At 48.4% G+C, this 14,167-nt stretch overlaps 1 protein-coding gene across 1 annotated transcript in view; it reads right to left on the bottom strand.

Annotated features, from left to right (window-relative positions):
• The window catches only part of LOC148505779 (espin-like), a 234,769-nt gene that overhangs the window by 137,845 nt on the left and 82,757 nt on the right, over positions 1–14,167 (bottom strand). The window contains exons 3-5 of the mRNA XM_088447752.1: positions 11,809–11,995; positions 10,726–10,908; positions 8,501–8,632 (exon numbers count right to left, since the gene is read on the bottom strand). Coding sequence (XP_088303878.1) covers positions 8,501–8,632; positions 10,726–10,908; positions 11,809–11,995 — 502 coding nt within the window. The remainder of the gene's footprint in view (positions 1–8,500; positions 8,633–10,725; positions 10,909–11,808; positions 11,996–14,167) is intronic.

The raw sequence follows: 14,167 nt of genomic DNA, 5'->3' as shown, positions 1-14,167 counted from the left end.
CATGTGCTCGCAAAATAGCGAATGCCTGCTAATTTGAGTGACAGAAAGAGGCGTATGTGGGTGGTAACAGGGGAAGGTGCTTGAAAACGGGGAGTGGAGATCCGATCGCAGGCGTGCTTAAAGGTCAAAACGGGCGTTTTATGGGTGTGCATAATTAATACAGCAGCGTCATTGACCACGTCACTGGTTTTTTTTTAAGCCAGAACTGCTCGCAAAATTGTGGTAGCAAAAACCAACCACAAGAATAGCAAGCAGTTCATACCCTGTTCGATGTACTCGATTAATCTAATAAATAGCGGACATGACGTAGGATGCGAGCGGCCAGGGGGCGTAGTTTCCCAAAAAACGACCGCAAGTTTTGTACGCTCGTTCAGACCTAGAGGCGTGAACAGACCGCAAACAGCGAACGGTTCATTTGAATATCCACCCCTATTTTCAGGACGAGCGAGCGCTAATTGCGTCCGGCTCTGAATCAGGCCCAAAGTATCTCTATAAACAGATACAGTTCTAACTTTCAGCCAGGTTACAATCTAATCGGGAAAACTGAATATATTTACTGACTTTAATTTGGACTTATTTTCTGTGTTTTTTCCTCATTCCCTTTTTCCCTATTTTTAAACTATTGTCATATATCTTCATGTATGTTCATTAATCTACCTCACTGTACGAAATATACATGGACTAGTTAGGTTTTTTATACTTATATTATGCAGCTGTTTAATTAAAAGTATTATTTTACAATATAAACAATTACATGTTTTAAACCATTTATCACAAGTGTGGTCGAATTAGCGCAGCCAATTAGCCATTTCCCAGTCTCATCGCACGCAGTGAGAACTCAAGCTGCGAATGCTGTTGCAGTGGCTAATTTATGCACGCCCAGAAAACTTCGTTCAAAACAGACAAACAGACACGCCTGTGTTTCTCCAACCACTCCCCCGTCACCAACCCTAAGTGCTGATGTCCTGTCACTCACTCTGATGCCTTTGTATCTGCGTACGTGATCGCAGTGCGATTGTAATACTGGCTGATGTCGACGATGTGTCAGCCTGAACGGACAACATATAGTCTACATATCGGCTAACGTGCACCCAGCTTAATGTGGGTTTAGTGGTTTGTTGGGGGGCAGGGAAAAACTAACACTAACCTTACAACAAAGCTGCAGTGGAATTCAGGTTAGCCGTTAGATTGTAACTTTGCGCTCCATAAGAACATATTTCAGTTTAGTACTAGGGCAGTTTATTTAGGGGATGTGGGTGCACTTTACGGCAGCCTGAAAACTGAGCGAATTCGGGCTGAGAGCAGACCGCGTGGGGTGCGAGATGTGGTGCTATTGCCAGCGTCTTAATGTCATGGCAACGGCCATTCACACCCTGTGCAGCTAATCGGATTAACCCCTTAGAGTTGACATTGCCCAGTGTCCCCTCATACACCTAGCCTCAATACGCCATGCGGCGCAAGACGCCTGGCTTGAGTGAACTGCTCCTAGCGCTGTAGCAACTTTTTTGCCCAAAAATGGGCTTAGCCGCATTCGGATTTGGCAAACCGCTTGCACTGATTAATTGGATGTGGGACACTTGTTTATCTGTGTGAAACTGAGTCTGAGGGTTATATTTACTAAAGTGAGAGTTTTTAGAAGTGGAGATGTTGCCCATAGCAACCAAACAGATTCTAGCTATTATCTTGTAGAAGGTGCTAGATAAATGTTAAGTAGAATCTGATCGGTTGCTATGGGCAACATCTCCACTTCTAATATCTCTCACTTTAGCAAATATACCCGTGTTTGTATAAAAAGCTCAACGAAACTTGGCGTGAAAAAAAAAAAAAAGCAGCGGCTGCTGCATCGTACCACTTTGTACACAGATTCAGACTCAGGGCCGGATTCAGACCCGGTCACTAAGCTGCGCTCGCTAGGGGCGATTATCGCACATCTGCGCATACGTATGCGCAAAGTACGCATGCGCGAACCAGTCACTGCGGCCGGGATTTGTGCGCTCGTAGTACACAGACTAGCACACAGATAGTGCCGTTTGTGGGTGGTGACAGGGGAAGGTGCTTGTGAACGGGGGAGTGGATGTGCGAACGCAGGCGTGTCTGAGCGTCAAACCGGAGTGTAATGGGTGTGCATAATTAGCAAAGTAGCGTCATTGAACACGTCACTTGGTTGTATTTTAGCCTGAACTGATCGCAGTGCTTGCGGTGGGGTAGGGTCTACCTCAAGGGCCGCGTGCTGCTCCAATGGCTCTCGATGTTACCGATTAATCAGACACTTCCTGGAGATGAGGTGAGTTAAGAAAGAAAAGTGAGCGTCTTTATACACCAGTGTGCGCTCACTGCCGTCGCTCTCTAAGACATAGAGGCCGTCCTTACGCCACACAGTGCGATTGCGGAATTTGCATACCCGGACCCTTTTGGCAGCGAGCGATCGCGGCTTAGCGTCTGGGTCTGAATCAGGCCCTCAGTCGCAGAGAGATATACAAGTGTCACACATCAAATTAATCAGCGCAGGTTTGTGAAGCAGTTTTGTCGCATCTCATTGCGACTAAGACGCATTTCCAGGTGAAAAAAATGGGATTTTGGTACCTACCGGTAAATCCTTTTCTCTGATTCCACAGGAGACACTGGAGTTGCTTACGCTGGAGTATAGAGGCGTGGATAACTGGAGCCGGCACTGTAAATAATTTAGAAGTGTGGAGCTCCTCCCCCTCTATTCCCCACCAACCCTCAGTTTAGAAAATGAAGACCGAGAGGAGATGGAGAACAAGCGGAGTAAAAAAGGAGAGAAGAACACACAATAATCAAAGCATACAACATACGGAACAAACCGAACAGGCAGGCTAAGAGCGCAGAGGTGGGCGTCCAGTGTCCCCTGTAGAATCAGAGAAAAGGATTTACCGGTAGGTACCAAAATCCCATTTTCTCTTTCATCCACTAGGGGACACTGGAGTTGCTTACGCTGGGGACGTCCCAAAGTTTTCCCCTCGGGCGGGAGCGCTCTGTGGGACCTGCAGAACCAGACGGCCAAAGCTTGATGCCTAAGCAGCAAACGTATCAAAACTGTAACATTTGACCCACGTGTGAACTGAAGACCAAGTGGCCGCACGGCACAATTGTGACCTGGAGGCGCCCCTAACGGCCCCCCATGAAGCACCCACAGAACGTGTGGAATGAGCCGAATGGATGTAGGAGGCCGACAGTCAGCACTGATATAAGCCTGAAGAATAATCAGCCTAATCCAACGTGCCAACGTCTGCTTAGACGCTGGTCAACCTCTCCAAACAGCATCATAGAGGACAAAAAAAAAAAAAAAACGACTCCGACTTGCGGAGGGACGCGGAGAGCTCTAACTACATCCAAAGTAGAAGAATTACCGGAGTCCTCCACCAAAGACGGTACCCAATAGGCTGATTGACACGGAAAGCCGACCCAACCCTGGGAACACAAGCTACGGTGGCTCATAGGACAGAGCACCCAAAACTAAACTCTACGAGCCAAAGCTAGAGCCAGGAGGAGGACACTCTTCCAAGACAAATACTTAATTAAAGCTAAGTACCAGGGAGCTATCGGTGGTACAAAAGTAACGTCTGCCCTCAGGAATGAGGGCCAATTTTCGTTGAAAGAAAATAGAAAGGGCAGAACCTGCACCTTGAAAGTTCAAAGGTGAAGACCAGAATCCAGTCCCATCTGAAGAAAAAAAAACAGAAACCGGGACAACCGGACGGAAGACCCGATTGGAACACCATTCGATATAAGAACGCCAGATGCGATAAAACACAGCCGAAACTGGCTTCCTGGCGCGTAGCATGGTGGGAGTCAGAGTCTGGGATGCTTCTGCATTAAAAGATATCGGTTTCAGGAGCCACCCCGTTAAAAGCAGTTGCGCTAAATTGGAGTGGACGAAAAGGACCCTGCTGTAGAAGATCCGTACGCAGATGAAGGGGCGACGGGTCGTCTACCAATAGGGACCGAAGGTCTGAGAACCAACTACTCCGAGTCCAGTTCGGTGCTACGAGAAAGACAGAGGCTGACTCATGTCTCTTACTTTTTTAGAAGGAAGAAGTGGAATCGGAGGAAAAAAGGTAAACGAAGTTGTAGATCCATGAAACTGTCCGAGTGTCTACTGCCTCCACCTGTGGATCGCGAGTTCTTGACACTTATAGGGGCATATTCAATTAGCCGTGGGATTTACCCCACGTCTAATTGACGCGCTTGACGGGATTCAATTAGCGGGGATTCACGCGCGGGTGTCCCTGAGACCCCGCGCGCGAGTCCCCGCTGTTTGATTTTACCTCGCACCTCATGTAGGTACGAGGTAAAATCAGCGTGAGGCCGCCCTATTCGGCCTCGCGCAAGCAATATTAACACACTGATTCCGCAGTTCTCGCGGAATCAGTGTGTTCTCGCGTGGAAGTCCTGTTTTTTGGACGCGGGGAAAAAGCTATTCTATTGAATAGCTTTACCCCGCGCCGCGGGACTTTCACCCATCAATTATTCGCGGCAGAGGTCCTGCGGGTAATTGAATATGCCCCATAGTGGGAGTTGAAGATTCAATCATGACTCCATGAGGTCCACCTGAAAACACCATCGACGTATCAGCGCGTTGAACACGTTTGGATGAATCTTCCATTCCCCGGGATGTATATCCTGGCGACTTAGGTAATCTGCTTCCCAGTGGTCCACACCCTGGATGAATACCACCGACAGGATCACTGACTTCTTCTCGGCCCACCGGAGAATCTGAGATACTACTCGCATGGCCATGCGACTACCAGTCCCGCCCTGGCGGTTGATGTAAGCGACGGCCGTAGCATTGTCGGACTGAACTCTTACCGACGAGTCTTTTGCAACTCTGTTGCTTCTATCAGAGCATAGTAGATCGCTCTGAGTTCCAACACATTTATGGGTCACTTCTGATCCAGAGGGGACCATCGACCCTGAAAGTGAAAATCGAGGACTACTGCTCCTCATCCTCGAAGACTGGCATGCGTTGTTACGATGATCCAGAACCATACCGAATGTTCGGCCCGTTAAAAGACTGTTGTATTGTGTCCACCAGAGGGCCACTCTGGTAACCTGGCTCAGACGGATTTGTCGCTGTAGAAGCAGAGGAGACCCTGACCCTTGTGACAACAGGTCCAGCTGAAACACCCTGGAGTGGATCGGTCCAAACTGTAGTGCCTCGAAGGCAGCTACCATCTTCCCTAAGAGACGCAGACAAAGAATTAGGGACACCGTCTTTCTACTGCTCCCTTCTTGAAGTTGATTATCCAACCGTGTTGGATTAGAATGTGATATGTCAGTAAGGCATGGTTTGTTAGAAGGGATACCGATGGAGCCTTGAGGAACAAGTCGTCCAAATAGGGGATTATGTTTACTCCCGATGACCAAAGGAGAGCAAGCATGACTGACATGAGATTGGTTAAAATGCGGGAAGCCGAGGATAACCCGAACGGCAATGCCCGAAACTGGTAGTGATCCTGCAATACGGCAAAACGTGGGAAGGTTTGATGTGGTTCCCAAAAGGGAACATGGAGATAGTCCTTGATATCCAGGGATAATAGAAACTCCCCTGGTTTCAACCACACAATGATGGACTGCATGTTGAAACGATGTTGAAACGATATAAATCTTAAGATACAGGTTTTAAAGGACTAGAGGTCCTAAACCGATCCATCCGGATTTGGTACTACAAACAGGTTTGAGTACAAACCCCATACCTCGTTGATGTTCTGGAACCAGAATTAGCACCGAGGATCGGAGTAGAGACTGGATAGCCTCCCGTAGAACCCTGGCCCTGTCTGCAGGTATTGGCAGACGTGTAGGGAAGTACCGAGATGAGGGGGGACTTCGAAGTCTATTTGTTACCGTAGGGAAATCAGTCTGTGAATCCACTGATCTGAAAAGGTCTAGTTCCAAACTTGTTGGGATATCCATCTGCCCAATTCCGGGCCAAAAAGCATGTCACCAGTGAATGGTAAACCCTTCACCGCACGCTTGGATTCTGCATCCGGTTACCAAGCGCACAACCAGAGGGTTCAGCAGTTCGAAATAGCAGAAGCAGATATGAGAGCTCCTTAGAAGCTTCTCCCAGGTAAACTGCAGACTCACGATGTGTTCTGCCAGAAGAACGTAACTGTGCCCTGGAAGTACCTGATTAACGCAATCAACTGGTCAGCCCAGCAAATCATAGCCTTGTTAACCCAGGCGGTAACTAGCATAGGTCTAAGTTAAACTCCCGTTGCAGTATAAATAGAATGCAGCGTTGACTCCAACTTGCAATCAGATGGGTCCCTCAACAATGAGGCAGCCCGTACTGGGAGTGTAGTTTTCTTAAAGGGACAGTGAGCAGATGCGTCAACAGGGGGAGATGTTTCCCCCTCTTCTATCATGGATGACGGAAATAGGTAGCTGAACAGGAACCGATGAGGAATTTGGAACCTCTTATATGGTTGATTCCAGAAAATTTTAGCCTACAGCACCTGGTATTCCCAGGCAGTCTCCCATTAACCAGGCCTGACCCTCCGAGATCAGGCGTGTTCAGGGTGAAGTGTCCCTAGGGCCGCGAAAACTGAAAAACAGACGACCCTTTTTGTTGGTCACTGAGAAGATAGGTAGCGTCCAATTACATTGTAATAGTTCCAGGCTAACTGAGTACTGCTGTTCCGACCCTGACACAGGGAGTAACGTACTGAAATAATACACACTCCTGGGATGCAGGAACTATATCCACAGGTAGATTAAATACCTGCTTGACCGCCAGAAATAAGAATTCCACCCCAGCAGAGGCAGACTCTATATATGGCCCACAGATAGGGGGCGTATCAGATATTAAACCTATAAGAACAGATACTAAATGGGACTCTCTTGATCTGTTTGCCTGTTTATTGCAGCCCTTTTCCACTTGATCTTAGCCAAAAGGCAGAGAAAATCTTGAGGCATACCGTCATTATACAAACTTCCTCCATTCACGTTCCTTAGTATCCTCTGTTGTGAGGATTTCCTTGTCAGACCCTCACTGACTGGAGAACAGTCGTTAGGGGGTGTTATTCGTAGGAAGTGGAGGGAGTAGAAACAGCGGTAACTATAACCTGTACCAGGGTGTCTAGAGACTTGGTTAACCCTGACACCCTGGGAGGTGCGAGCCTCAGCCAACTGTGACGTTAAATCAGCCATCACTCCTACCATGCCACAGGTGATAGATTACTAAACAAACATCACATAACATGCTTGTACAGTCTGAACAAACATCTTTGGAAAGAGTTTGGCATTCAACCATAGTCACCCATACAGAGGGACAGATATAGAAGACAGAAGGCTAGTTTGGGAAACAGAGGAGGAGATCACACAACTCCCTTCCCACAGAATTGTTTCCATGCTGTACTCTCCCCTGTGCTCACAGGCTCCCAGGAATGCAATCAGGAGAACCAGCCCTTCTGTAGTAGTGCTGCTACACTCTAAACTCTTCCTAAATTGGAGAGCTGCAGTCAGACACATGTGAAACGGCAGCCACGCTGTTCTAACAGCCGCTGCCGCTCTGAATGGAGACAGAGAGCCCGCGCTGTTAGGCTCCGCCCCCCTTCTTCATGCCATAAGGGCTCTGAAAATGGCAGTCGCGCTGGAGCTTTCACCTCCCCCTGTGAAGCCCTGCTGAGTAGGAGCGCTATGCGCGGGTGCCAGCGGGGAGAGGGAAGGAGGGAGTATGTAATATAGAGCAGCGCTATAGCGCTATGCTCTGAAGCCAGCGTCGGCAGCGAGGACAGGAGCCGGGGGATGCGCAGCTAATGTACTCACTGCGTCCCTTGGATGGCCTCTCTGATAACAGCACTCCTGCTTCTCACACTGTCTTGTCCTCAGTGCTTGTAGAAGTGCTGTGTGGCGATAAGGAGCTGTCAGTTGCTTTTTTAATAAGCACTGTGCACTCCTTCCTGTATAACAGGGCGCCAGGTACCCGGACTCCACCTTTCAAGAGGTGGCGAAGGGTACCAATAAAGTGTAAAAGATGCTATTAAAATCATAAAATAAAATAAATGTATTGCTGGAGCACAGCAGATTGTGACCAGCTCCATAGGCACATTTTCTAAACTGAGGGCTGATGGGGCATAGAGGGGGAGGAGCTTCACACTTCTAAATTATTTAAAGTGCCGGCTCCAGTTATCCACGCCTCTATACCCCAGCGTAAGCAACTCCAGTGTCCCCTAGTGGATGAAAGAGAAAGTCGGTTCTGTTGAAACCAAATCGCATGGGACCTGGCGAACCGAGATGTCTGAGGACACATCTGTACGCGTAACTAAATCAAGGAATGGACATATCCATGTTCCTCTATCCAATAACGCTTCCTACATTATTTTTATGGGAAAATAAAGTCAGTATTTAGCAAAGCGCAGTAACACAAGCCGGTTCTGTTGTCTTTTCAGGCAGCTCTGAGTGGATTAAACAAACGAGTTCCTGACAGTACACTGCATGGAACAAAGGACAGGAAAACCTTCAATAAAACCATTACCATATTTTCCACCGTCCTTAGATATTTAGCACAATGCATGTGTCCATTATATTCTGCCAGGTCTGCAGCTGTGTACCCGTCATGATCTTTGAGTCCAAGCTTAACACCATTCACCACAAGGATCTGACAGCACTGCAATTCAAACAGAGATAACACATATTATATATAATATATATATATATATATATAATGCTTAGTAAATGAGTTACTAACAGTGTGATATTAAAAGTCACCCCAGAAATTCATGACCTATACAGAAAACCCTCGGTCTGTGACTTGTACCTTTATATGGTCACGGAACTTCTTGGTGACTTATAATATCCTTCTAATTCCCAATAAAAAAAAACTGTAACAGATGCATAACTGTGATACGGAGCCAGATGAAGCTCTGAAAAGTGATAAAGTGGAGAGTGATAAGGTACCAGCCAATCAGCTCCCAACTGTCATTTTTCAAACACAGCCTGTAACATGACAGTTAGGAGCTGAGTGGCTGGCAGTTTATCACTCTCCACTTTATCACTTCCCAGAGCTTAGTACATCTCCCCCACGGACTAAGGCCCTGATTCAGAGCCGCTCGTAAGCGGCCGCTCGTTCGTTCTGACCGATGTTCGCACATCTGCGCATGCATACGGATTTTAATACGCATGCGCAAACCAGTCAGTGCGGGCGAAAATAGTTTGTTCGCTATATAGCGAATGCCTGCTATTTTGAGTGACAGAAGGAGGCGTATGTGGGTGGTAACAGGGGAAGGTGCTTGAAAACGGGGGGGTGGAATTAGATCGCAGGCGCGCTTAATGGTCAAAACGGGCGTTTTAAGGGAGTGCATAATTAATACAGCAGCGTCATTGACCACGTCACTTGGTTTTTTTTCACTCCGAACTGCTCGCAAAATAGCGGTTGAAAAAACCAGCCACAAGAATAGCAAGCAGTTCATACGCTGTACGATGTACTCGATTAATCTAATAAATAACGGACATGACGTATGGTGCAAACGGCAAGGGGGCGTATTTTTCAAAATTACAACCGCAAGTTTTGTTCGCTCGTTCAGACTTAGAGGCGTGAACAGACCGCAATTAGCGAACGGTTCATTTGAATAGCCACCCCTTGTTTTATAACGAACGACCGCAAATAGCGAGCGGCTCTGAATGAGGGCCTAAGAGCTTTGGCTGTGAATTTGCAAATCAGTGCTTGCAGCTGGGATGATGCATAAACGTGTTTTATGGCAAACTAACATAACGTACAGATGTGTCCTCGTACACCCGGCATCTTCACGCCGTACAGTGCAACTGAGGCGCTAAGGCAGAGGTAGCGCAGCGTACATTCTCCCTAAATATTGCATCTTAGTCACATCATAGCCGCATACAAAGCCACTCGCGGTGTACCAGGGATGCCAAGTTGCTAGAGGAATTATATAAAAGGTATATAAAGTGGCATATTCAGCACAACACAACATGGTGGGAGGAATAGCTTTATCACACACGGATGTACAAGCACCGTAAGCCTCTATGCTCAGTGTACACTAGCAAAGTAGTTTTGTCACTTCTTGACATTTCAGCGGCACAAGAAGCAACTTTTGAGAAAAAAAGGACGCATGCCACGGCTCAGTCGCAAGAACCCTGACGCGCTAGGAGGGACTATTTGGCGCTCCTTGAGCAAAGGTGTATGAAAACACATCTGTATTACCCATATTATGTAGAGTGCCTGCTGGGCCCTTTCCTAGCAACTGAAATGCTCATCATTATACTGAGAAAGGGACTCTACACTGAAGGATTTTGCAGCTTACGCTCTGGTTCTGTATATTCTCCCGTACACATCACTTCTGGATCTCGCTCCCATGAACCTTGTTTCTATGGAAAGAGATGCTAGCTGAGGACGTTGCATACAGACGTGGAGCGCGAGCAGCTGCAGCAGGCGGAGCAACGCCCTTCCACTGAAATGCGGATACCTGGAAGCTCCAGAGAGGATAGGAGGGCGGACATACTAACCGGAGCACCCCCTGCACAGCTCCGCGCAGTGAAACGCTCAATCCCCTGATCCTGGCACACTGACCAAGACTCTTAAGACCCCTGAAATTAGCAGGAATTTCATACAACTGACATTATTAGGCCAAAGCATTTGCTCTATAGACAGTGGAGACCAATTCATTTTCTCTGGTAATATATTCTCTGGTAATATTTCATTACTATGGACGACATGAAATCTAAATGATAAAGAAAAGAAAAAACCTCAAGCTCTCCGTTCTCCGCTGCGTCGTGTAGCGGGGTTCCTCCAAAGTTATCCGTGCTCATATCACCCCCATGGAGAAAGAGCCAACTTAGCACCTTGGCATGACCTCGGCTGGCAGCAAAATGCATGGCTGTTGCTCCATCAGCGTCGCGATCAGAAAGACTTATATCTGTAAAACTCATCTGTATGAGAGGAAACACAAGATATTTATACCATTCAGAAGCAGAAATAAGTATGTACACAGCATTCGCACACGAACAGACAACATGGAGGCTGAAACTGCGGCCTTGATTGCTGTGCCTGGTCGGAGGAGCATTGGTCACAACGAGGGAATGTTTACCCATTATAACTAAGGTGTATGGTTTTGTTCAAAATACTTTTATTAACACATGGGTGAAAGGCTCCAAATAGCAATTGACAATTACTAAATGTTTTCTACAGAAGGAGTATAATCACTGGCGTGACTATAGAGGGTGCAAGGGGTGCGCTCGCTACGGGGCACGGCGGTTTAAGGGGCCCTCTGGCCCAGCAAGCAAACCCCTGCTCCCTCTATAGTCATGTAAAGCGCCAATGTTATTTTTAATCAGGAGATGGTCGCGAGCCAATAGGAACTCGTGGACCAGAAACCAATCAGCAGCGGCTGTTGCTCGGCGATGTCCCGATTGGCTCGCTTCCAGCGTCTGATTAAAAATTACATAGACTTTCTTAAAAGCTGGGAGGAGGCGTGGCTATGATGAAATTCCCGGACCAAGGCCACGCCTCCTCCCAGCTTCAGTAAGTTCAGTGAGGAGAGATGGCGCGGCACGCCGTGCTCAGGAGGTGGTGATTAGTGTGGGGGTGGGTGCGGGGGGCAGGCGTAGTTGGAGAAAATTTTGCAATGGGGCCCCCATACCTCTGGCTACGCCCCTAAAGTAATCGATATAAGAACACTAACATTTAATTTAATCACTGCCATTTAATCAGTAGATATCCCCTAGTGATGATGAAATGTCTCAGATCAGCAGCAGCTTCCTACAGAGGATAAAACCTGGAACATCTATAAGTACAGAAAGTGAGCCATCAGACACACTTATTCCACTTACCAACCAAACGATAACTGTACTGTGACCCATCTGGGCAGCTGCATGCAAAGGGGTCATGCCATCGGCGGCTCTTATGTGAGGATCAGCCCCACAGTCCTTCACCAAATACTGGATAACTTCCAAGTATCCTTCTTGACAGGCTAAGTAGAGGGGTGTGGCACCGTTCTTTGTCTGAGAATTTATAGCACTAGAGATAAAAAGAGACATTATCACACAGATTAATATGCAAAGATATAATAATATCTAATCACACATAACAACCCAACTTAATGGCTAAAAACACCAAAATATTTGTAACAATTAGCAGAGCCTTAACTAGACTTTTTGGTGCCCTGTGCCAGAGAGAGCATTGGCGCTCCCCTTCCCCATTTTTTAAATAGGGACATAAAATAGTGCACCTGACAAAAGGCCATGTCTTCATGGGGAAGGGCCAGGGAAGAGATAGGGGAGGCCAGGTGATGCTGGGGATAAAAGAGGAAGCTACAAGTGAGAATGATAATAAACAGGAAAAGTGACAGGCCCAAACAGCGCCCCCTGCCCTGCGGTGCCCTGTGCCATGGCACTGGTCGCTCTACCCTAATTACGGGCCTGACAATTAGTTCCCCATGCTCTCGATTCATGGAGCTTGAAAGGGGTGAAAAAGCTCCACCCCTTTGGAGGTCTACTATAATCGGGACAGTTTGGAGGTATGTTGTAGAGACCCTAATTCATTGAGGGCATCAACAGCGAATGCTACAAGACACACCAACAACAGAGATAATGGAGGTAGGAAATGTATACATGGCTAATAGTGGCTAGTAGGCTGGTTTACTCACAGACCAGATCTGCAACACTGTTCCCAACTACACAAAAATTATATTTGACCCAAGGGTATAGGTACCAAGCCTTGGAGAGAGAAAGTATAGAAGTGGTTACTAGCAACTGACGGGCCACTCCAACAAGCCCAGGCCAAGAGTCACTCCAGCCTTCTGCCCCCTGTCACTACAGCCTCCTTCCCCCGGTCACTCCAGCCTTCTGACCCCAGTCACTCCAGCCCCGTCACTCCAGCCTCTTTCCCCATGTCACTCCGGCCTTCTGCCCCCTGTCACTACAGCCCCCTTCCCCCTGTCACCCCAGCCTCTTGCCAAGTCACTCAAACCTCCTGCCCCCTCACTCCAGCCCCCTTTCATCTGTCACCCCAGCCTCTTGCCCGTAACCCCAGCCTCTTGCCAAGTCACTCATACCTCCTGCCCCTTGTCACTCCAGCCTCCTTCCCCCTGTCACTCCAGCCTCATTCTGACTGTCGCCCCAGCCTCCTGCCCCCTGTCACCCCAACCTCCTGCCCCCTCACTCCAGCTTCCCGCCCCCTCACCTCAGCCTCCGCTCCATCACCCCAGCCTCCGCCCCATGTCACCCCAGCCTCCCGCCCCTGTCACCCTAGCCTCCCGCCCCCTGTCACCCCAGCCTCCTGCCAACTATCACCCAGCCTCCTGCCCCCTGTCACCCCAGCCTCCTTTGTCACCTCAAGAGCCAACCCCCTCCACAACTCACCTTCTTCTCTAACAGCGTGCTGCATGCTCCTCTACGCGCTCTTCTTTCTTTCGGAGGTGTGGCATGATGGCGTCAAGACACACACCACTGCATAGCATGGAGAGCTGCTGGGTCCCTATAGGCAGAGCGAAGCAGAACTCTAACAGATGGCGCTGGCAGGGTGACAGTGGCTGTGCCTCCAGAACGCAGTGACGGCACCCGGGACAAACTGCATCCCGTATTGAATCAATACTTTCTGCAGCAAGTTGCTTCCAAATCCAGGATGATTCCAGGACAGGAGAAAACCATATTAGCAACCAATCAGCTTATAGCTGTCATTTATTTAGCTCAGTCTTTCTCTCTCGCTCCGGGGCTTGCGCACGCGCAGTTGGCCGCTGCGCACGGCTAACCATCGACCCGGTTGCGAGCGCATCGGCGCTTGCAACCGGGTCTGAATGAGACCCTATATCCCCTGCAAAAGAGACTGTTACACTATACATAATGAGCAGCAGCCAGGCCTCCCCCAGCTGCATTATATACCGGACCCTGGTTCTCAGGCCACAGCCCGAGTCCTGGCTCCCAGCAACTATGCATACCAGTGCTGTGCATGCATCTTTCTCACAATAACCAGGGGTAGCTGGAGATCAGAGAACCGCCGCACATCGCTTCCGTAGCGCCTTACAGAGAACATAAAGTGTAAGGAGAAGCACATGAGGGAAGAGGTCCCTGCTAATGAGAGCTTACATTTTAAAAGGGAGGGGCAGACAGGCAGGTGTGACACAGCTGGGGTAAATAGGAAGGAAAGAGCATGAAGTGGAAGCTGTAAGGCCTTGATGAAGTACTGGGTCTT

The sequence above is a fragment of the Taudactylus pleione genome, unplaced genomic scaffold (assembly GCF_031769625.1).
Source record: "Taudactylus pleione unplaced genomic scaffold, aTauple2 ptg000437l, whole genome shotgun sequence".
NCBI classification, from domain to species: domain Eukaryota; kingdom Metazoa; phylum Chordata; class Amphibia; order Anura; family Myobatrachidae; genus Taudactylus; species Taudactylus pleione.
The sequence above is the reverse complement of the archived record's forward strand: the minus strand, read 5'-3'. Positions and strand labels throughout refer to the sequence as shown.